General features: G+C 43.7%; 1 protein-coding gene across 3 annotated transcripts in view; it reads left to right on the top strand.

Moving 5' to 3' along the window:
* Positions 1-2,977: 2,977 nt before the first annotated feature.
* Positions 2,978-21,644, top strand: part of LOC121003066 (cytoplasmic phosphatidylinositol transfer protein 1-like) — a 154,347-nt gene continuing 135,680 nt past the window's right edge. For all 3 annotated transcript variants that reach the window (XM_040434626.1, XM_040434643.1, XM_040434636.1), the window contains exon 1: positions 2,978-3,221. In XM_040434626.1, coding sequence (XP_040290560.1) covers positions 3,174-3,221 — 48 coding nt within the window. In that variant the 5' untranslated portion in view covers positions 2,978-3,173. The remainder of the gene's footprint in view (positions 3,222-21,644) is intronic.

The following is a 21,644-nucleotide window of genomic DNA, read 5'->3' as shown; positions in this document are numbered from 1 at the left end:
TGGAAGCCAAGAGCCACACTGGTCCTGCACTGCTTTCAGCTCTGCGGTCACAGGCCGATCACTGGCTAACCCCGCTCAATTTGTCAGTTGGTAAAGTGGTGTGCGACAACGGTGCCAATCTGCTGAGCTCCAGCAGCAACATGCCGTTAATGACTACGTGCAGCAGGACAGGTTCTGGGGAGCTTGGTTTCTTTTCACTGCACCATTGGCTGCTCATGCACGACGCATGCAGACTTCTGTGGCCAATTGATGAGATCACCAAACTGGTCAGTCGCAGCCAGGGAACCATCAGTGACTTCATATCTTACACCTTCTTTCTGGAGTGTGCATTGCGTCGTGTCATTGATCAAGCAGTCAAGGAGCAGTAGCCGGAAGATGAGGAAGTCGCAATGCTGACTGAATTTCCAGGGGGGGGGTGACAAGTCAGCAGGAGTCTGAAGAGGAGTCAGAGGAGGATGGTGGCTGAGGGGAGGAGAAGGAGCAAGAAGAGCAGGCTTTGACGGGGACTTTAAACTTTTCGGGGATCCCTGGTGTTGTCTGTGGCTGGGGGGAGGAGACCGAAGACGACATTATCCTGGGCGATGAGCAGGAGCAAGGGCGCTCCACCGCTTCCAATTTAGTGCAAATGGGGGCCTTCATGCTCCAGGGTTTGAATAGGGACCCCCATATAAAAAGCATAAAGGGCAAGGACCAGTACTGGGTGGCAATGTACTTAGACCCTCGGTACAAACACAAAATGGCGGACATGTTACCAGTATCACAGAGGGCTGTCAGAATGTAGCATTTCCAGGCCTTGCTGCGAGAGATGCTGCATTCTGCTGTTGCGGGCGCTGGCAGAGGAATTTTCACCCACAGCAAAACAGGTGCAGGTATCAATCCTACCGCGCCTGCAAGAAGAGGGCAGTTTGAAGATGTGTTGGTCACTTCGGATATGAGATCATTCTTGCAGCCAACCCATCGACAGCCGCCCTCCGGATCCAGCCTCAGGGAACGCCTAAACCGACAGGTGTCCGAATACATCGGGCTAACGGCCGATGTGGACACTTTGAGAAGCGAGGAACCCCTGGACTACTGGGTGTGCAGGCTTCACCTGTGGCCAGAGCTGGCACAATTTGCCATGTAACTCTCGACTTGCCCCTCGTCCAGTGTCCTGTCCGGAAGGACGTTCAGCGAAGCAAGGGGGATCATGACCGATAGGCGCACTCGCCTAGCTCACGACAGTATGGACTATCTCACATTTCTAAAAATGAATGAGGCATGGATCTCTGAGGAATTCAACATCTGTAACGACCATGTGCAATTGAATTTCCTCATGCCAGCCCACACATATCCGCCACCACACAGAACAAAGAATGGTCCTTGTCTTATGTATATACAGCGTCATAAAAGGCCTTTTCTGTCAGATGAATGCCTAATTTTTGAGGCCTCTACTACAGTGGCCTACAGTAAAATTGTTATTCAGTGAACGCCTAATGTACCTCCAGCCACATAATCACTTGTTCTTTTCTGTCAGGTGAATGCCTAATTTTTGGGGCCTGTACTGGCCTAAAGTAAAATTGTTATGCACTGACCGTCTAATATACCTCCAGCCACATAATTACTTGTTCTTTTCTGTCCGGTGAATGCCTATTTTTTGGGGCCTGTACTTTTTGAGAGTTTCCCTTTAAGACGCATACAAATGGCCCCTGATTAAAATACATATTTTTTGTGAGAATTTTTGCCATTGATCCCCCTCTGGTATGTCACTGTCCATGTTGTGGGACGATTTGTGCACTTCTAGTAAGTATTTGATGGCTGCAAATATGACCTGATGGTTTTTCAGGTTCGCCTGCCATTAAAGTGAATGGGGCCCACCGCAAACGCATGGTTCACGAACATTTGATCGCGAATGCGCGTTCGTGAAACGTCCCGGCCGATGTCTGTCCATCACTAGTGATAGGGAGAGCTGAGACACGCCCCCTTAGCTGCAGCACAAAAGAAACTCCCCTTGAGCTGTCAGCTTGATAAAAATCTAGCAGAGCAATGAACAGGGAGATCTCTGGATCCGTGTGAGGCAAAAGGTTCTAGATTCGTTTTTAGAAAGAGATTGTCATGTAGTATTTGATGTCTGATTTTCATTTTTTACATTAGTCATGGGATAACCCTTTTAACATGTGTGTATTTACTGCTGACCAACAATGATTTTTAGGTCAGCGTAAAAAATGTGACTGATGACATACAAGTGAATTATCACTTAGCCTTGGATCATTTTAGGTGTCTACACTGGACAATGATTGTGAATGACTGTTCATATGAATGACTGTCCTGCCAATAATGGCTCTTAATGGGTATAACCTCCAGGATTGGACTGGGGTTCCTTAATGGGCCCAACCTCCATATCATCAATAAAGTCAAAATAGATGTCTCCAAAGGAATCTCCAAAAGTATTTTTCTCCTGGGTCTTTGGACCCATTATGGGTCAGAGCCTTGGCCCACCAGATGATTCCCTGGTACTCTGCTGAGCCAGTCTGATGCTGATAGCCTCTTTAAAACTTTCAAAGGTCAAGTAAGCTTTCTATGAATGTGTCCAATATTGCCACCAGATTACAAGGGATCAGGGAGCCATGTGAATGAATGAATCATGTACTATACTGTGCTGTGGAACATGTTGTCTGTATAGTAATAATGAGAAAAAATGACTACATATGATCAAAACCTAAATCTTGACAAGTGTAGGAAATAACACAGTGACATTCCCATCTGAAGCAGAAATGCCATTAGTCTAAATGGGCTCTATCATGGTGGGCTGCTCTCCTGCTCCTTCTGTATACTAGTAAATAATGCAGGAGAAAGTGAACATTTAAAGCAGAAGTCACAAATCAATCAGGGAAGGGAAAAGAAGGCATTGTGATGAAATGGAGAGGGGAGAGGGGGGGTGTGAGGGAGCGAAAAGTAGGAGAGGAGGAAACAACAAGAGCGCAGCCCTGACAGAGCTGCAGATGGGAGGTTAGCAGCCGCCGCTCAGGCAGCAATGAGTTAACATTGTGTGTGTGTGGTGGGAGGTGGAGTTTCACACTTCCATGCATAGGTGTGCCTGAAGCCCTACTGAGAGAAGGCACATACTGCAAGGTGAGGGGCAACCCGAAGAGCTTGGCAAAGTTTTCCCCTAGTACAGAACCAGCGCTGGGCCCAGGATGCTGGTGAAAGAGTACCGGATCTGCATGCCACTAACAGTGGACGAGGTAAGCCGGGGATCCTCTTCTCCTCTTGGTTTGGGTTAGACACTGTAGTCTCCTCTTTCTGCAAAAGCCAAACGTGCTTCATCCATTGCAGCGTGAACGCAGCCAGAATGGTGGGCTGCCTGCGCCAGCTGGAGGGGGCATCTGCCCGCCGCCCTTTGTGCTCCAACCACGGGCACGTCTCCTGGAGCCAGCGCTGACATACGCAGGCTGAATGGTACCACAGGCAAGTGTGCCTACGTCAAAGCATTTTCTGGCTGCCCGTGCCAGTCTGCATTCACCCTGGAGAAAATACCGCGATGGAAACCGCATTCCAGCGCTGCCTAGAACTTGTAGGCACAAGCCAGTCCAGCAACACATCTCCTGTGATCCTTCTAATTGCTGCACTTTCCCACAACCTCCAGGACCTGTCCTCTCAAATGTCCCCATTGCTTCCCAGAACCAACACAAATTGTGCAGATTAACTTGATGTTAATCCCCCTTTCAATCCCAGTGAAAGTGAATCTCCACAGAATAGCATGGTGTGCTCCTGATAAGTTTCTGCAGAACTCAGTGGTTTGCAGGCATGGATCTCATCTTTCAAAACTAACCATGCAGAACCTGAACATACATGTACATGGGGGTCTGGGAATGGGACATATCATGAGCAGGACCCTCATCCTTCACTTCTTCCACAGTGGCAGGCCGTCAGCTCTCCAGTATGAGGACCCCTCTCTTGCAAGAAGTTTCATCCTAGGGCATAACAAATTTGATATCTCAGCTCCTTTGGCCCTGTGAATGTGACATGGGAAAGTGAGGGTAAATTGCAGTCATGTTGGAATGAAGCTGGTCTTCATGTTGTAACTTGAATCTAGAGTCTCATAATATCTCGTATGCCTGCATTCCGGAGAAAAAAAGACTTTTTGTGGTTTGCAAATGACCTCCTGGGTGCAATGGTGCCTGGTTGCACCTAGGGGCTATCTGCATACCACAAAAAATCTTTTTTTTCTCTAGATTGCTAGCAGATATGGAGAAGCCACAGATATCATGAGACTCTGCTTTGGTCTACAGTGGCCCACCACTTTACCTACTAGTGTGTGATGACAGATGCCCTAGTTCCTAGTGCGCAGTGCAGGGAATGCTTTCTGCATCTGTGGTGGCCAGGGTCACGGGAGTGAAAACAGGGACACATGCATGCCAGCCACCTTACCTCCACCTCTGTGGTATCTGTAGAACTGATCCAGGGCATGCGCAATAGCCCTGGAGCTCTTCTACTGAGCTAGTGCCGACGCTTCAGAAACGTCCAGGCACAGGCAAGCGGCGCAATGGCATCATCAAAGAGTCGCTTACCTGTGCTGTCAATTAGGACAGAAGTAACCCCCCTCAAAAAATCAGGAAGTTTACGGCTTTGGACCAGTGACAACCCTGAACTGATGAGATGGGACAACCCCTTAACCAATCAACACGAGAAGTCAATTATTTTTTACTTATCCCGGGTATAGATTTAGTGACCCCCCATAGTCCAGACCCCAAACTTTAATGAACTTCCAAGACATAGAAGGATATCATTCACTAATGTATCAGATATTGCGATTCTTTTTCAAGCGCTTTGTTTCCAAAATAGACACATTTCATAATATGAGTAAGTTCACGTGGCCCGCAATATCATCTTGACTATTAGAATTGGTGACAATGTTCCTTCATGATATAGAAAGATGATTCATGGATCGCAGACGTTTCGTTGAGACGGAAAAAAGACTTGATATTTTCATATGGCTCCTCTTCAAGAACTGTGCCAGCCCTTAGCAATGTTCAGAGAAAGTGTTTACATCTTCAGAGCTTCTCAGTTCTTCTGTAACATTCACCAGTCCACTACGGGTATTACATTTTACGCGTTACTTCTCACCCCATTCACAAGGTAAAGCGGGTAATAAAAGATAAAACCAATGGCTCATTGAAGCGGAAAGTTGGGTGTTCTTCATGAATCCTCTATTTTTTTATCTCCAGCAGACACATTCCTTCTGTGAGATGAGGAATGGACCCACAAGTGGGCCATGCTGGTAGCAGGGCACATGACCAGTTGCTAACATACACTTTGCAGCATACCTGCGCTTGCATAGAGTGCTATGTATGCTTTGTGTTCTGACTTGTTTATATAGGTCAATCGTTTCTGCTTACATTGTATCCATGTGAAGTGAAAAATTCATTTGGCCAATGTAAACACAAGGACTTGCTTTTCGTAACGAGTCTAATGTACTCGTTGCGAAATGCATCATTGGCCGCAGTATTGAAGATGGGTGACCTGCACTCTCGAAAGGACTGACGTACCGCTAGAATTGATGTCCATTAGCAGCCTAGACAAAGGAATGGCTACATGTCATTTTGTGTGAGGGTTGTGTTTTTCCGCAGAGTAATGTTACTAGAATTAGAGTATTAGGTTATGGATTTAAAAGGGTTTAATGGTTTCATATAAATAAAACTCAAACATCAGAGAACATGCCAATTAGTACTCTGTAACAATTTGTCCCAGAAACTTTAGCCGCTCATTTCCCAAGATCTTATCTATGGGCAGAACTATAGCCATAGCACTTGTAATGTGGCCCAGAGATTGCGGGGGAAGGGGGCCTATCAGGTGTAACAATATTGTACTTTTTTTTTTTGTGTGGAATAACAATATGGCAGCTTTTTGCTATAATGTGGGTTTCCTGATACATGGTGCTAGTATACATGCCTTTATTATTGCTACTTATGCAATTTTGCTATGGGGCCCTGTGAATCGTAGTTACGCTCCTGATCCTATCTTGGAGGCCATCAATGTGAATATGTTGCATGTCAATAAACACCCTTCAGCCCCTGAAATTAAAGAGGACCTTTCATCGGTCCAAACATTGTGAACTAAGTATCATGACATATACAGCGGCGCCCAGGGATCTCACTGCACTTACTATTATCCCTCCGTTCTCCTGTTATGTCCTCCGGTATGTTCGGGGACTTGGTTATAGTAGGCGGAGTCTGCCCTTGTTCTGCTGGGCGTCTCCTTCTCCTAGGCTGTAGCGCTGGCCAATCGCATCGCAGAGCTCACAGCCTGGGAGAAAAAAACCTCCCAGGCTGTGAGCTCTGCGCTGCGATTGGCCAGCGCTGCAGCCTAGGAGAAGGAGACGCCCAGCAGAACAAGGGCAGACTCCGCCTACTATAACCAAGTCCCCGAACATACCGGAGGACATAACGGGAGAACGGAGCGGCGCCCAGGGATAATAGTAAGTGCATTGAGATCCCTGGGCGCCGCTGTATATGTCATGAAACTTAGTTCACAATGTTTGGACCGATGAAAGGTCCTCTTTAACTTTTAAAACTGTAACAGGTTAGAGCTCTGCATAAACCCTGATGATAGGACCCCTATTAAGCTCTGAACCCGGGCATAAGCTCCCCTTTACACACTTAGCCTGTATCAGCGGGGCATTGGATCATTTCTTGCTCCGATGCTCCCCCTTGCCTTGCGATGCATCGTGCAGGACAAAGGGTTTTTTCTTCACTGCTGGTAACGTACCGGGTTTCTCATGGGCATGCTAGGCGGAGGCTTTGGCCTAGCAGTAAGCCTGGTGATGTCACTGGCACAAATGGGCAGTCTTTAGCTCTGCCCTAGGCTGTTTTACAGGCTAGGGCCAGTACTAAAGACTGCCCATTAGTGCGGGGGACGTCAACGGGATCACTGGTAGGCGGAAGCCTCTGCCTAGCATACTAAAAAAAAGCCTGGCACGTCATCTGCAGTAAAGAAACAGCCCATGCCCGGCCCTATGCAGCACAAGGCAAGGGGGAGCATCGGAGTAAGAAATGCTCCAATGCTCCACTGATACAGGCTAAGTGTGTGAAGGGGAGCTTATGTCCAGGTTCTACTTTGTACTAGAATGTTCTTTTAGCTCATTCTACATGAAAAAGTATTCTGCACCTCTGTAATGACTTCTGTAGCAACCAACAGTAGCAGTAGATATGTCCTAATAATTTATGAAAGCAAGTGAAAACGGAGTTCCTGGTACAAATTAACTGCAGGAAGGGAACCCTTTTACAAGTGTAGACCTTGTGCAAGCGAGTAAACAACAGAAGTCCTGGCTATGAAACCATTCACGTTATGTCCCAATGTTCAGGAAGTGGATGAAAGTGGCCAATGTCAAAATATTATTTCGTTTGTCACAAGGATGTCACACACTAAAGGGGTGTCTCACTGCAGTAAATTACATTTATCACGTAGAGAAAGTTAATACAAGGCACTTACTAATGTATTGTGATTGGCCTTATTGCTTCCTTTGCTGGTTGGATTCATTTTCCATCACATTATACAGTACACTGTTCATTTCCAGGGATTACGACCACCCTGCAAGCCAGAAGCTGTGGTCGTGCTTGTACACTATAGGGAAAAGCGCCGTCCTATGTGCGCTCCCACACTCTCAGCAACCAGGAAGGCCGCTGCTTTTTTCTACAGTGCACATGCACGGCCACTGCTACTGGATTGAAGGGTGGTCGTAACCAATCATAGAAATGAGCAGTGTATAATGTGATGGAAAAAGGAATCGAGCCAGCAAAGGAAGCAATATGGCCAATCACGCTACATTAGTAAGTGCCTTGTATTAACTTTCTGTACATAATGAATGCCATTTACTGAAGTGAGACCACCCCTTTAAACCACTACCCTGCACTGTTACCAGTAGTTGGCGCCAGTACTATTGCTATTGTCTTCTATGTTTTGGCGCATGCGTTGTGCACAGATGAAGCTGCGCAGGTCCAGGAAACATTAAGCAGGCGCAAGATTTCAGGAGATATTCTGCTGAACCTCTTTGGCATGTCAATTATGCCACAATGGGCATGATTACTATCCTAGACATCTTGACTATTCCCTGATATGGCCGTTTCCAGATTTAGGGTAATTGGCATAAGGCATGTACCAGGTTATAGCTTGTTTTTTACAATATCCATGTTCAGAATTTTTATACACAAGCATGCCCATGAAGCTGTTCGACAGCACAATAATTGGGTGGGGGTGGTTTAGTATCTGAAAAAAGTCTTAAAGCAAGGTGTTTGTTAGGTAGGCATGAAATGGTAGAATTACCATTGGCTTGAAGTGGTTACATGGAGCAGCATCCCACCTAGCTATAGTTTGACGGGTGTGAGTGTATGGTAGAACCTTAGAGCCTTTGGGAAATGTGAGGGACCGATTAAAGACTCATGTAATCCGTCTAGTGGAGCATGGAGGAAATGTTCTCATGGTGCTGATGATGAGCATCGAGCCTGGTTGGAATATACCTGAATGAGCATAATTCATCCTCCCTTCTGAGATCTTTCCATAGCCTAAATAAGATATCAGTTGAAACAGATCTGAAATTAAGAAGCTGGATCAGTTGCTACAGGGTTCAAGGCTGGAGAAGACCACTCATGCAGAAACGTTCATTTTCTGTGGAGAAAAGATCAGGGTGCTGTCTGTCTCCTATCTACTATCCAATTTTATGTAAAAGTATCAGTTTGCATCACTATAGATAGGGGGTCTAGTCCTGACTTTGCTTTGAATCTCTGTACATTCTAGTCATGGCAGGGGCGTCACTACCGAAGCGGCAGACCATGCGACTGGGCCACAGGGGCCCAGTCTTAGTTGGGATTATCTCCTCTTCTACTGACCGTGAAAACTTGGTCAGGACTCTACCCTCTAAAGGAACAACTTTTAGCAAATGAAGCAGTGGAAAAAACGACTCAAGGGTCATTGAAAAGGGTTTAGGCAGGAACCCTTCTGTGCTGTGTGGGGGGCCTGGTTTGATCCTTGCTATGGGACCCTGACTTCTCTATGTACGCCACTGAGTCATGGCACTATGTTGCATTGCATTTTTCCCCCAAATTGTTAGTTCAGTTTTGGAAACAAAATAGCACAATCAAATCCATGAATGGGGCATGATTTATGCCACACAAGGATGCAATGTTCTTTTTTTATACATCTCTCAGTTTTTTCAAGGACAAGTGTTTGTACTATAGCTTTCCTGAACAACAAATCCGGAATAATAATTCTACTATACACCACATATCAAGTAACTGCCCAGAAATACATGACACGCGAGGCTAGTATCATTGTAATGGTCCTCTTTATACCCTGAGATTTCCTCCACTCCCTACAGAAAGGTTGGGTGATGATAGACATGTAAAAAGTATAGTTAAACAGGTTGTCTGATAGCATGAGATAAGAAAGTGCTGCAGGAAATGGTATCAAATAACAAACCAGACATTACTCACCTTTTTAAAAGGGTTGTCCAGTTTCCTCAGGCAAGCGCTGGGTTCTCTTCACTTTTGACCTACTCTCCATCAACATTGCAGCAACGGAGCGGTGTAATTACAGTAGGATGGAGCAGCTGTACTTAGACTGCCCTGCCACTGCGATGTTGATAGCGAGCAGGTAAAAAGTGAAAAGAACGCAACTCTCACAATCACAAGATCTCTGCAATCCCTTCAAACAACTGATCGGCGGGGTCCCGAGAGTTGGATCCCTGCCAATCTGATATTGACGGCCTATCCCGTGGATAGGTAATAAATATGAGAAAACCAGACGACCCCTTTAAATACCCCACTGCTCTAACTCCAATGTATTGGGGATCCCTGCTGGTCTTTGTTGTCCTTTCCTATAGGCTTGACGTGCCAAACATCCATATATATGTTATAGCTAGTCACTGACCTACATGCTGTATGTGCAAGAATCACCTTTTTGGGGACCTTAGGGGGGAAACTTATCTTTCCCCTATGGCATGTTTTTGGAATACAAAAGTGGCAAAACCCAGTTTTGGGACCCTTTTAAACACCATTACAACTAATTATAATTGCAACTGGTGTATTTATGCCGCCCTCTTCGGTTTCCAAAATAGGGAAAGTAGCAACAGCGGGGGGAGGGTCGGGCCATCAGTTCCAACACATTCATCATTTGAACCAAAAACTGAATAAATGATACCTGAAATCTACGCCAGCTACAAGCAGGACTGCCAGAGGAGGAATTTAATTGATGATAAGGTCTGCACCTCATAAATGACACGCCTCCTCCGGCAGCACAGGCCCTAATAAGACTGGCATAGCTACCAATGTTCTGGATAAGTAAAGGCCCTAGTCTTTGCTGCTCTAAAGATCCTTGTGACTCTTCATATTTCCTGCACCTTCTTCACGGCTGCATGTCAAGGTCCCAAGGAGCAGTTGTCATGAGTTGGCCTGGAACCTGTACAGGAAATGGCTCTCTCTCCAAGTAGTAAAACTCATATAAATACACACTTAGGGTCTTCTTACATAAGCCGATGCCAGGCAATAAAATAACATTGACCGAGATTCTACAAGGTGACTGGCACTCATTTAAAGGACCTTTCAAATAACTTCATGCAAAGTGAAAGGAGGACGAACTATTGTGATCACTTGTTCCCCACTGACTTTGCTGATTGTTGGCAGCACATCCTCTCTTTACAAAGAAACAAAGATTTTAAAGGGAACCTGTCACTTGTACCATGCTGCCCTCACTGAGTACCCTCTGATGTCGGCGGCAGCACTTTTATAGTACTGACATGCCAAACCTCTCAGGGAGATGAGTCTGATGAGACTCGCTGGCCCCGCCCTTCCCCACCTCCTAAACATGACTGGCAGCTTTATTTCCTGTTATACATAGTTATAGTCCGGGAGAGGGCGGGGCCAGAGAGTCTCATCAGACTCATCACCATCGCAGGGCGCACTGTGAGGTTTGGCTTGTCAGTACTATAAAAGTATTGACTACCAGCTCAAATATGACAGACCACGGAAATTAATAGGTCTGTCCCTAAACTTTTCTGACCTCACTGAAGGCAGCATAGTACAGGTAACAGGTTCCCTTTAAGTCCTGCAGTTTTTTTGTTTTTTTTTTACATTTTTCGATGATAAGAAGCACCTATACAGTGACAATTTTTGGGAAAGAGCATTAGGGTACAGCCACACAATCAGGTTTCTGCATGGGGTTTTAGAAGCCAAAACAGGAGTAAATTCAAAGAGGAGAAATCATATCTGTCCTTTATACTTTCTCTCCTTTTATGATCCACTCCTGATTTTGGCTTCCAAAACTGCATCAAGGAACCTGACTGTATGGCTGTACCCTTAGTTCCTGATAATTGGCCAGATCCTTGGCGGGTATAAAAGGGTTTTTAGACAGTTTGGCTACAGGCGGCCCATTATTCTAATGACTATGATTTCAGATATATTTTTATTTTTTCTCTCTATGTATTTTGTTTGAAGGAAATAGTACAGTTAATGATTATCATCTTCTCAGTTAAGGTACACTTCAATAAAAATGGTTTGGTGCCTCCGTTTACATGATAAGTATTAAAGGCATAATTACTTTTCCATTAAGCTTTGATGTGATAGGAATGATAAGGTATTTCTGGTTTGTTTTGTGAATCAGAATATTTCACTCACAAGGTGGCCTGATCATCATACTATATAAAATTAAAAGTTAAGATGAAAAATGAGTCCTTGTCAACAATACTGTTCCACCAGTTCCTCAAACAGAAAAACAACTGAACTAAAACCAGTAGTGTAGACTAAATCCAGCAAAACTGGTTCAGCATTTTCTTCTTTGTTTCCTTTTGTAAGTCAAGTGACACCTTAGACGAGACAAGTGACATCTTAGACGTCAGAAGACTCAGTCTTTATAACTCCTGGAGACAGATTTTTTTTTTTTATTGTTTTTCGGTAGACATTGTATACCTTGTAAATGAAATGGAGCTTGCAAGTAGATCTGCCATCAGTCTATACTGCCCTTTGCATAACTAAAGGCCATTTACATGGGCTGTCTTTGCAGGCAATTACCTGAATGTCAGCAGTTGTCTAACTGTAGGCCACTTATTGGTTGGATGCCTTCATAACAAAATTTTGGTGCAACATTTTGGTGCAATATGTAAGACCTTTAGCCATGCACCCGTTCCCGCTAAACCAAGCCTCCTCTCCGATAATTCCTCAGTAGGTGAGGCACAGTGGATTATTATTTTTGTCTTACTTCCTTCATATATATGTCTAAAATAAGTTGTGTCCAATTCCAGCAAAGATGCATCAAAATTTGAGGCGAATTATGCCAGAAATTCAGGCATAGCCAAAATACTAAATGCAGATCATTGTGCTTAGCCAGACATCTACATTTTTGTATCTAAAAATTACAACTTTACCAAATTCAGTACATGATTGTGACACGCTAGCTAAACCTTTCAGAGACCGCAATGCACATCACAACCACTGGGTGGCCACAGAGAGACACACATAGTGTAAACATCTCTGAGCAAAGTATCACAAAATCATATTTTCTTTCAAAACGAGTCATCTCACATCCCTCATTTTGGGATATGTCAAGGCACGAGGAAAGATAAGGAAGGAAACATCTGTACAAGGCTGTGTTGTTACACACAAATGTCCTAATTAAAGTGCTGTACCATATCTGCCTCCAAAAGTGAACTGCAATGTGGTTGCAAGACAATGGGAAACTGCATCTTTGTTCTAGTGGTCTACAATACTGCCTGCATAGCTACAAGCAAAGATATTACCATGTAGTACTGGTTATAATACTGTAATAAGTGTATGCTCCTTGCTTGATATTTGGATAGATTAGACTGGATCCTATAATATCTGTTAGTCAATGGTGTAGAGGGTTGCCAGACGTCCAGAAATGTCTGGACAGTCCAAAAAATAAGTGACTTTTTTCCTGTAGGTATGTGTCTGTGATTTTTTTTTGAGGCTGATGGTACTTGAATAGATTATTTTGGTGGTAATTATCATCATTTTACAACTCACAGTAAATACTGGTAATGAGTTCTTATCAGTATTTTGAGCTATAGACATGGGTTACTTAAAATCTTTATAATTTATTATGATTTTCCCCCAAAAATGTTGGCTGTTTGTGATTTTGGTTTAAGTTGTCCAGAAAAAAGAAAAATTCTGGTTGGCAACCCTGATGGTGTACTTATAGAGGCAGACCACGCAGTTGCTATGGGGCCAATGGAGGAAAAGGGCCATCTGTACAGGAAAGGACCCACCCCCTAATTACACTTACATGTCTAGCTGTGAGAAGAACAGGACCTGGGACCTGGACCTGCGATGATGGACAAGGACCTGCGATGATGTCATCGTCAAATGATCAGGGCAGGAATACAGTGCTTTGCAGGTGAAGGACATGTGATGATGATGTCATCATCATGTGACCAGTGCAAGGAGACCGATCTCAGCAGTGGAGAGAAATATGTGGTGAACAACCTCGGGTGGAGCTTCTGTACCGTGCCTGGAGAGATTTTATTTTTAGCTATAAGGCCTGTTTTTCACTATCGGCAGTAGTTCCAGCAGGCTGTCAGAGGTGTCTGGATCTGGAATTACTGGAGGTTACCAGAATGCCCTCCAGCTCCATTTTACCCAGATAGCTCTGGCAAGCTCTTTTAGGCCTGTTTCACAATGCCAGAACTGGCCATTATAATGTTCTGCAGAAGCTGAGGTATGGCTTTGTTCACATCTGTGCTAGTGACATTCGTTTTTCTTATAGGAGCACAACAACAAAAATCATAGCAGTGCTGGATTTGGCGCCTCCAGACATGGGGGCCCAATGATTTTTTTGTACGTCCCTACTGGTAGTATTCTTATTTATACACTGCTGATTTATGAAGATTATTTATGCAGGGACCCAGAAAGGAAGTAATTCAACAGAAACCCTGAGAGGTTAATTTACAATATATTTTGCATAAATAATAAAGCAAATTCTAAAGTCAAAATACCGAATGTTCCTACATCCTTAAAGGGAAACTGTCACATTGAACATAGTGCCTGACCTGCAAGCACCATGTTAGGAAGAGCTGAGCTGACTGATATATAGTTTTATAGGAAAAGATTCAGTAAAATTTGTATTTTATTAATTTAAATTCCTACTCATTCTGGTCTTTGAAGTCACGGAGACGGTCCTATCAGTGATTGACAACCTTCCCTCTCTATGACTGTGTATACAGAGATACAGTCAGGTTCATAAATATTGGGACATTGACACAATTCTAAAATTTTTAGCTCTATATACCACCATAATGGATTTAAAATGAAACAAACAAGATGTGCTTTACCTGCAGACTGTCAGCTTTAATTTGAGTGTATTTACATCTAAATGAGGTAAACAGTGTAGGAATTACAACAGTTTGCATATGTGCCTCCCACTTGTTAAGGGACCAAAAGTAATGGGACAATTGGCTTCTAAGCTGTTCCATGGCCAGGTGTGTGTTATTTCCTCATTATCCCAATTACAATGAGCAGATAAAAGGTCCACAGTTCATTTCAAGTGTGCTATTTGCATTTGAAATCTGTTGCTGTCAACTCACAAGATGAGATCCAAAGAGCGGTCACCATCAGTGAAGCAAGCCATCATTAGGCTGAAAAAAACAAAAAAAAAAAACCCATCAGAGAGATAGCAAAAACATTAGGCGTGGCCAAAACAACTGTTTGGAACATTCTTAAAAAGAAGGAACGCACCGGTGAGCTCAGCAATACTAAAAGACCCGGAAGACCACGGAAAATAACTGTGGTGGATGACCGAGGAATTCTTTCCCTGGTGAAGAAAACACCCTTCACAACAGTTGGCCAGATCAAGAACACTCTCCAGGAGGTAGGTGTATGTGTGTCAAAGTCAACAATCAAGACTAGACGTCACCAGAGTGAATACAGAGGGTTCACCACAAGATGTAAACCATTGGTGAGCCTCAAAAACAGGAAGGCCAGATCAGAGTTTGCCATCGACATCTAAAAAAGCCTTCACAGTTCTGGAACAACTTCCTATGGACAGATGAGACCAAGATCAACTTGTACCAGAGTGATGGGAAGAGAAGAGCATGGAGAAGGAAAGGAACTGCTCATGATCCTAAGCATACCACCTCATCAGTGAAGCATGGTGGTGGTAGTGTCATGGCATGGGCATGTATGGCTGCCAATGGAACTGGTTCTCTTGTATTTATTGATGATGTGACTGCTGACAAAAGCAGCAGGATGAATTCTGAAGTGTTTCGGACAATATTATCTGCTCATATTCAGCCAAATGCTTCAGAACTCATTGGACGGCGCTTCACAGTGCAGATGGATAATGACCCAAAGCATACTGCAAAAGCAACCAAAGAGTTTTTTAAGGGAAAGAAATGGAATATTCTGCAATGGCCAAGTCAATCACCTGACCTGAATCCGATTGAGCATGCATTTCACTTGCTGAAGACAAAACTGAAAGGAAAATGCCCCAAGAACAAGCAGGAACTGAAGACACTTGCAGTAGAGGCCTGGAAGAGCATCACCAGGGATGAAACCCAGCGTCTGGTGATGTCTATGCGTTCCAGACTTCAGGCTGTAATTGACTGCAAAGGATTTGCATCCAAGTATTAAAAAGTGAAAGTTTGATTTATGATTATTATTCTGTCCCATTACTTTTGGTCCCTTAACAAGTGGGAGGCACATATGCAAACTGTTGTAATTCCTACACCATTCACCTGATTTGAATGTAAATACCCTCAAATTAAAGCTGACAGTCTGCAGTTAAAACACATCTTGTTCGTTTTATTTTAAATCCATTATGGTGGTGTATAGAGCCAAAAATGTTAGAATTGTGTTAATGTCCCAATATTTATGGACCTGGCTGTAGCTGTCAATCACTGATAGGACAGTCTTGACTTCAAAGCCCAGAATGAGCAGGAGTTTAAATGAATAAAATACAAGTTATAGTGAATCTTTTCCCATAAATCTATATATTTATGTGCTCTGCTCCTCCTGCTCTATAACATGCTGCCTGCAGCTTACAGTAAACCTGTCACCATGAAAATGCAATGTAACATATTCATCCCAGCTTGTAATGGTTTTATTATAGACATCTGAAATGTTCGATTTGTAAAGCAGTCGTTAGTCCCAGGCTTCTCCCTTTAAATATTCGATTGTGTTCTCTTAAGAGGATTATTTCAGAAGTGAGCGTGACTAATCGAAGATGATGACTGGTGGCGTAGTTAAAAGCAGAGATTGGCATATGATGGGGCCTCTAGTCTTAATTTGACAGTTACTAATTTCCTCCCAGTTTTCGTGGCAGACCAATATAGTAGATGACAGAATGAAACATTTTGTAATAATTTCTAATTGTTTCCTAAGACATGCCGTCAGTGATAAAGTAATCAACTTGCGGGAGTAGCGGTATAACAGATTTGCTATTTACATCATCGCCAGCAGTGCATTTTTCTTATTTCAAATAAAAGATAGTAGACATGTTTAGCACAGCGAATTGGATTCTTGGAATTCTATTTTTCTTTTTTCGCACGTATCATTCACATGTATGTTTACACGTACCGTTTCCGTCAGGATCTGTTGGAGGAACATCTGCAGGGTTTTAAAGTAGCAGCAAAGTAATGAGACTCAAGGAAATCTCTTTCACACAATGTAGGAAAAAAGGGTATAGATTGGAAATTGACAGGTAGTGTAATTATAATGGCTATGGAGATCTTTGCATTATACTGATTTGGGCTAAAAAATACTGATTTGGGGCAATTATTTTTTTCAATTGCTGTTTTTTTTAACATCTTTTTCTGTACAATGTTTAGTTTCATTGCATCTATAGACTATTTCTGTTTGATTTACACTGAATCTGTCAGGAGGCTATAGTCCATATCTCTGAACTCCTGACAGCTCATAAACACTCATTATTGCTAAATTCTTATCAAATAAGAACTCCGCTATAATAAGAGCTTAGGAGCTGTCAGGAAAGTACAGATAAGGACTACAGACCAAGCCATCAGAGCAGCCCCTTGACAGAATCAGTGTAAAGGGGAATTCAGTAATCTACGGATACACTGAATCTGAAAGCTGTAGAGGAAAAACGGTTGAACATTTTGTAATAAAGACCAATTGAAAAGTGAAAAAGTGTTTTTCAGCCCAAATTTAATAATAAAAAAGTGCCCCCTAAGGTATCCATCGCTTTTAAATCCACAGCATATTCTTTGTGCAGATTTTCACCGTGGATTTCACCTTTTTGCAGTACATACCATGATATCTGTAGACAGGATTTTTTCCATCACATGTGGACCTATCGTAACATTTTAACACATTTTAACACATTTTAATCAAATATCACACATGTCTCTTATAGTAGCTAATAAGAACGCAGCCAGAGCAATACAGTAACAGGTATATTCCTTTTTTTTAACCCTTCATTCTTTGACTCCCATCTATGTCCAAATTACCTTCAGGTCTTGCTTACAATGCAGTATTTAAGGTTTCTTTTACAAGGACTGATGTTTCAGGCAATTATCAGAACCAAATAAAACTTAGTGTTACATGTTACTCTGCTGTACAGGCCTGGGCCAATTACGCTTCTCTAGCATCTGCAATTTGTGGCTAGAAGGTCTAGAGGACTGGTCAGTTTAGGTTTTCCCTGATTGCACTGCATGACCCAGGGGGTCCTGCTAGAACTGATTGGAATGGAGGTGTCTACTTTTAAATCGCTCTTTTCTGAACTTCTCAAATTACCCCCCCCCCCCCCCAACAAGATGATCAAAAATAAACTGACTACCAAGTGGTTGGCCATAGCCATTACAGGAAAATTTCCTGGTGGGCCAATGCCCATGGGGGCCACCTGAGCCTTCCTTACAGCCTCCCAGTGGAAGTATTTGGGGATGCATTTTGTGCTGCTGGCAGTATTTTGTGATGGACTGTGGTATTTGGCACTGTTGATGTGGTATAATGTGCCACAATATGGTATTGCTGGCCATGCCTTCCATCAATTTGGACCCGACTACAAAACGAGTCCACTTTTAGTATTTTTTCCAGGGCCACTTTAAGTTCCCAGTCCGCCCCTGCCTGGACCTCTTGACCAGAAGAATATGGTTGCGTAGATAAAAACCAAAGCTCACGTACAGACACTAGCACCATTAATTGTTGTGTCCTTTTAAAGGGGTTGTCCAGGTTTAAGGAAAAAGAAAACAGTAGGCAGTTCAACCTATTTCACTTCAATGTAGCTGAGCTGCGATACCAGACACAACCTGTGTACAGGGTCTTTTCTTTTCAGGAAGAAAGCAGCCAAGTTTTTGCTTTTCTAACATTAGACATTCCTTAAGGTTCTGATGTACAGATGTAGTAGCTACCAAGTGAATGTTGTGTTAATAGCGTAGGGCGCCAAATGTTCATGCGCTAGCTGTTCCGATGCAAAACAAATGGATGGTTGTGCTGATTCGCTAGTTCTTATGGAGAATGCTGTAGCCCGATGTTGTCTTTATAAAATTGTAGTAGGGACTGAAGATGATTTCTAGAAATACTGTGTGCTGTGCTAGAAGGGTCAACTTGATACAACTGTTGGTCTACATTTGGCCGGTGCGCTGCATTGTATTATGGTGGTTTTTAATTCAACCGTATAAACTGAAGGAAGAAAATACATGACAGTCAACCTTTGAAATAAATATTGGGACATCTACACAATTCTAACATTTTTGGCTCTATACACCACCACAATGGATTAGAAATTAAACGAACAAGATGTGCTTTAACTGGAGACTGTCAGCTTTAATTTGAGGGTATTTACATCCAAATCAGGTGACCGCTGTAGGAATTACAACAGTTTGCATATGTGCCTCCCACTTGTTAGGGGCCCAAAAGTAATGGGGCAATTGGCTTTTCAGCAGTTTTTATGGCCAGGTGTGTGTTATTCCCTCCTTATCCCAATTACATTGAGCAGATAACAGGTCCAGAGTTCATTTCAAGTGTGCTATTTGCATTTGGAATCTGTTGCTGTCAACTCTCAAGATGAGATCCAAAGAGCTGTCACTATCAGTGAAGCAAGCCATTATTAGGCTGAAAAAACAAACCCATCAGAGAGATGGCAAAAACATTAGGCATAGTGTAACGGTCGCGTACACACACACACAGGGGGGAGGGAAGTGACCACTGCACTCCACCCTTACCCCTGCCTACTTGCCTCGCGAGTCCTAATGATAGGGGACAACTGGACGGCAATCCCTAACTTGGAATAAGTGCAGGGATGACAGACAGACAAACAGGACGTGAACGGACCGAGTCAATACCAGGAAAGCTACAAAGTACAAATGGAGCAAGCAGAGAATTGTCAGGAGAAGCCGGGGTCATAAATACCAGGAGAGACGTGAAGTACCAAAGGGGTCAGCAGAGGATCGTCAGGAGGAGGCCGGGGTCAGAATACCAGGAGAGCAGCAAAGTACACAAGGAGCAGGCAGAGGATCGTCAGGAATTCAGCAGGAGGTAAGTACGCCAGGAAAGACCAAATCACAGGTGGAACCTAAATTAACAGGCAACCTGTGGCCAGCAGGCTGCCTGTATTTATAGTGGGGAGTGAGGGTCATGTGACGTGGCCAGCGTCACATGACCGACAGACCAACCAGTCGAGCACCGAGTGATCAGCTCGGCGCTCAAGGCAGACTTAGGAGCAGGGAGCCACCCAGCTAGTAAAGCCGCCCTGGGAACGAGGTAAAACACAGATCCTCGTTCCCGAAACTAAGCAGCAGGTCTGCGGCTAATGGGGGACCGAGTGTACCTTCGGGACCCCGTTACACATGGCCAAAACAACTTAAAAAGAAGGAACGCACCGATGAGCTCAGTAACACCAAAAGACCCGTAAGACCACAGAAAACATTTGTGGTGGATGACCGAAGAATTCTTTCCCTGGTGAAGAAAACACCCTTCACAACAGTTGGCCAGATCAAGAACACTCTCCAGGAGGTATGTGTATCAAAGTCAACAATCAAGAGAAGACTTCACCAGAGTGAATACAGAGGGTTCACCACAAGATGTAAACCATTGGTGAGCCGCAAAATCAGGAAGGCCAGATTAGAGTTTGCCAAACGACATCTAAAAAAGCCTTCACAGTTCTGGAACAACATCCTATGTACAGATGAGACCAAGATCAACTTGTACCAGAGTGATGGGAAGAGAAGAGTATGGAGAAGGAAAGGAACTGCTCATGATCCTAAGCATACCACCTCATCAGTGAAGCATGGTGGTGGTAGTGTCATGGCGTGGGCATGTATGGCTGCCAATGGAACTGGGTTCTCTTGTATTTATTGATGATATGACTGCTGACAAACGCAACAGGATGAATTCTGAAGTATTTCGGGCAATATTATCTGCTCATATTCAGCCAAATGCTTCAGAACTCATTGGATGGCGCTTCACAGTGCAGATGGACAGCGCCCCAAAGCATACTGCAAAAGCAACCAAAGAGTTTTTTAAGGGAAAGAAGTGTAATGTTATGCAACGGCCAAGTCAATCACCTGACCTGAATCCGATTGAGCATGCATTTCACTTGCTGAAGACAAAACTGAAGGGAAAATGCCCCAAGAACATGCAGGAACTGAAGACAGTTGCAGTAGAGGCCTGGCAGAGCATCACCAGGGATGAAACCCAGCGTCTGGTGATGTCTATGCGTTCCAGACTTCAGGCTGTAATTGACTGCAAAGGATTTGCAACCAAGTATTAAAAGGTGAAAGTTTGATTTATGATTATTCTGTCCCATTACTTTTGGTCCCTTAACAAGTGGGAGGCACATAAGCAAACTGTTGTAATTCCTACACCGTTTACCTGATTTGGATGCAAATACCCTCAAATTAAAGCTGACAGTCTGCAGTTAAAGCACATCTTGTTTGTTTCATTTTAAATCCATTGTGGTGGTGTATAGAGCCAAAAATGTTAGAATTGTGTTGATGTCCCAATATTTATGGACATGACTCTATACAGCTATATACGTATAGCATGATTTTCTCACACTGCCCCACTGAATGTTATTGGTAGACTTAGACTCTTTTCACTTGGCACTGACAATAGAAAACTTCATGCTAAACCGGATTCATCACAACGTAATGAACAGACTTTGCCGACTTTTAATGGGGTCTGTCAGGATGTCCATCATCTAGAAAGGAAAATATGTGCTTTATGTAGTGCTATTTTTCCTGTCAAATTTGAGAGAATTGGCAAAAAAGGCCTTGAGACTAGTCTGAAGATGTTTGGTTCAGGATTGTTCCTGGGCAGCCAGTGCTGGACACAGATTAAAGAGTTGTCTGGGCTACAGATATTGTAGATGACCTTCCCTCAGGCTAGGTCATCAGTATCAGTAGTATTTGACCCCCTTCCACCCCACCAATTAGCTGTTTAAGGCAGCCGCAGGGCTGAAGACTATACAGTATACAGAGTGGAAGCAGAAGGCTTCTTATACTGTATATTTTCTGGCGCCGACATACTGCAGCTGCAATTCAATTGAATGGGAGCTGAGCTGCAGTACCCTGGCATGGCCACTAGGCAGTGTATAGAGCTGACTGCTTCCAGCTCCATACACTGTATCATTTCCGATGCAGTGGGCGCCTGAAACAGCTGGTTGGTGGTGGTACCTCCTCCGATCTGATATGAAAGACAGTAAATCACATT

Source organism: Bufo bufo, chromosome 1 (genome assembly GCF_905171765.1).
Source record: "Bufo bufo chromosome 1, aBufBuf1.1, whole genome shotgun sequence".
Classification (NCBI taxonomy): Eukaryota; Metazoa; Chordata; class Amphibia; order Anura; family Bufonidae; genus Bufo; species Bufo bufo.
This window is presented reverse-complemented; position numbering and strand designations above follow the sequence as displayed.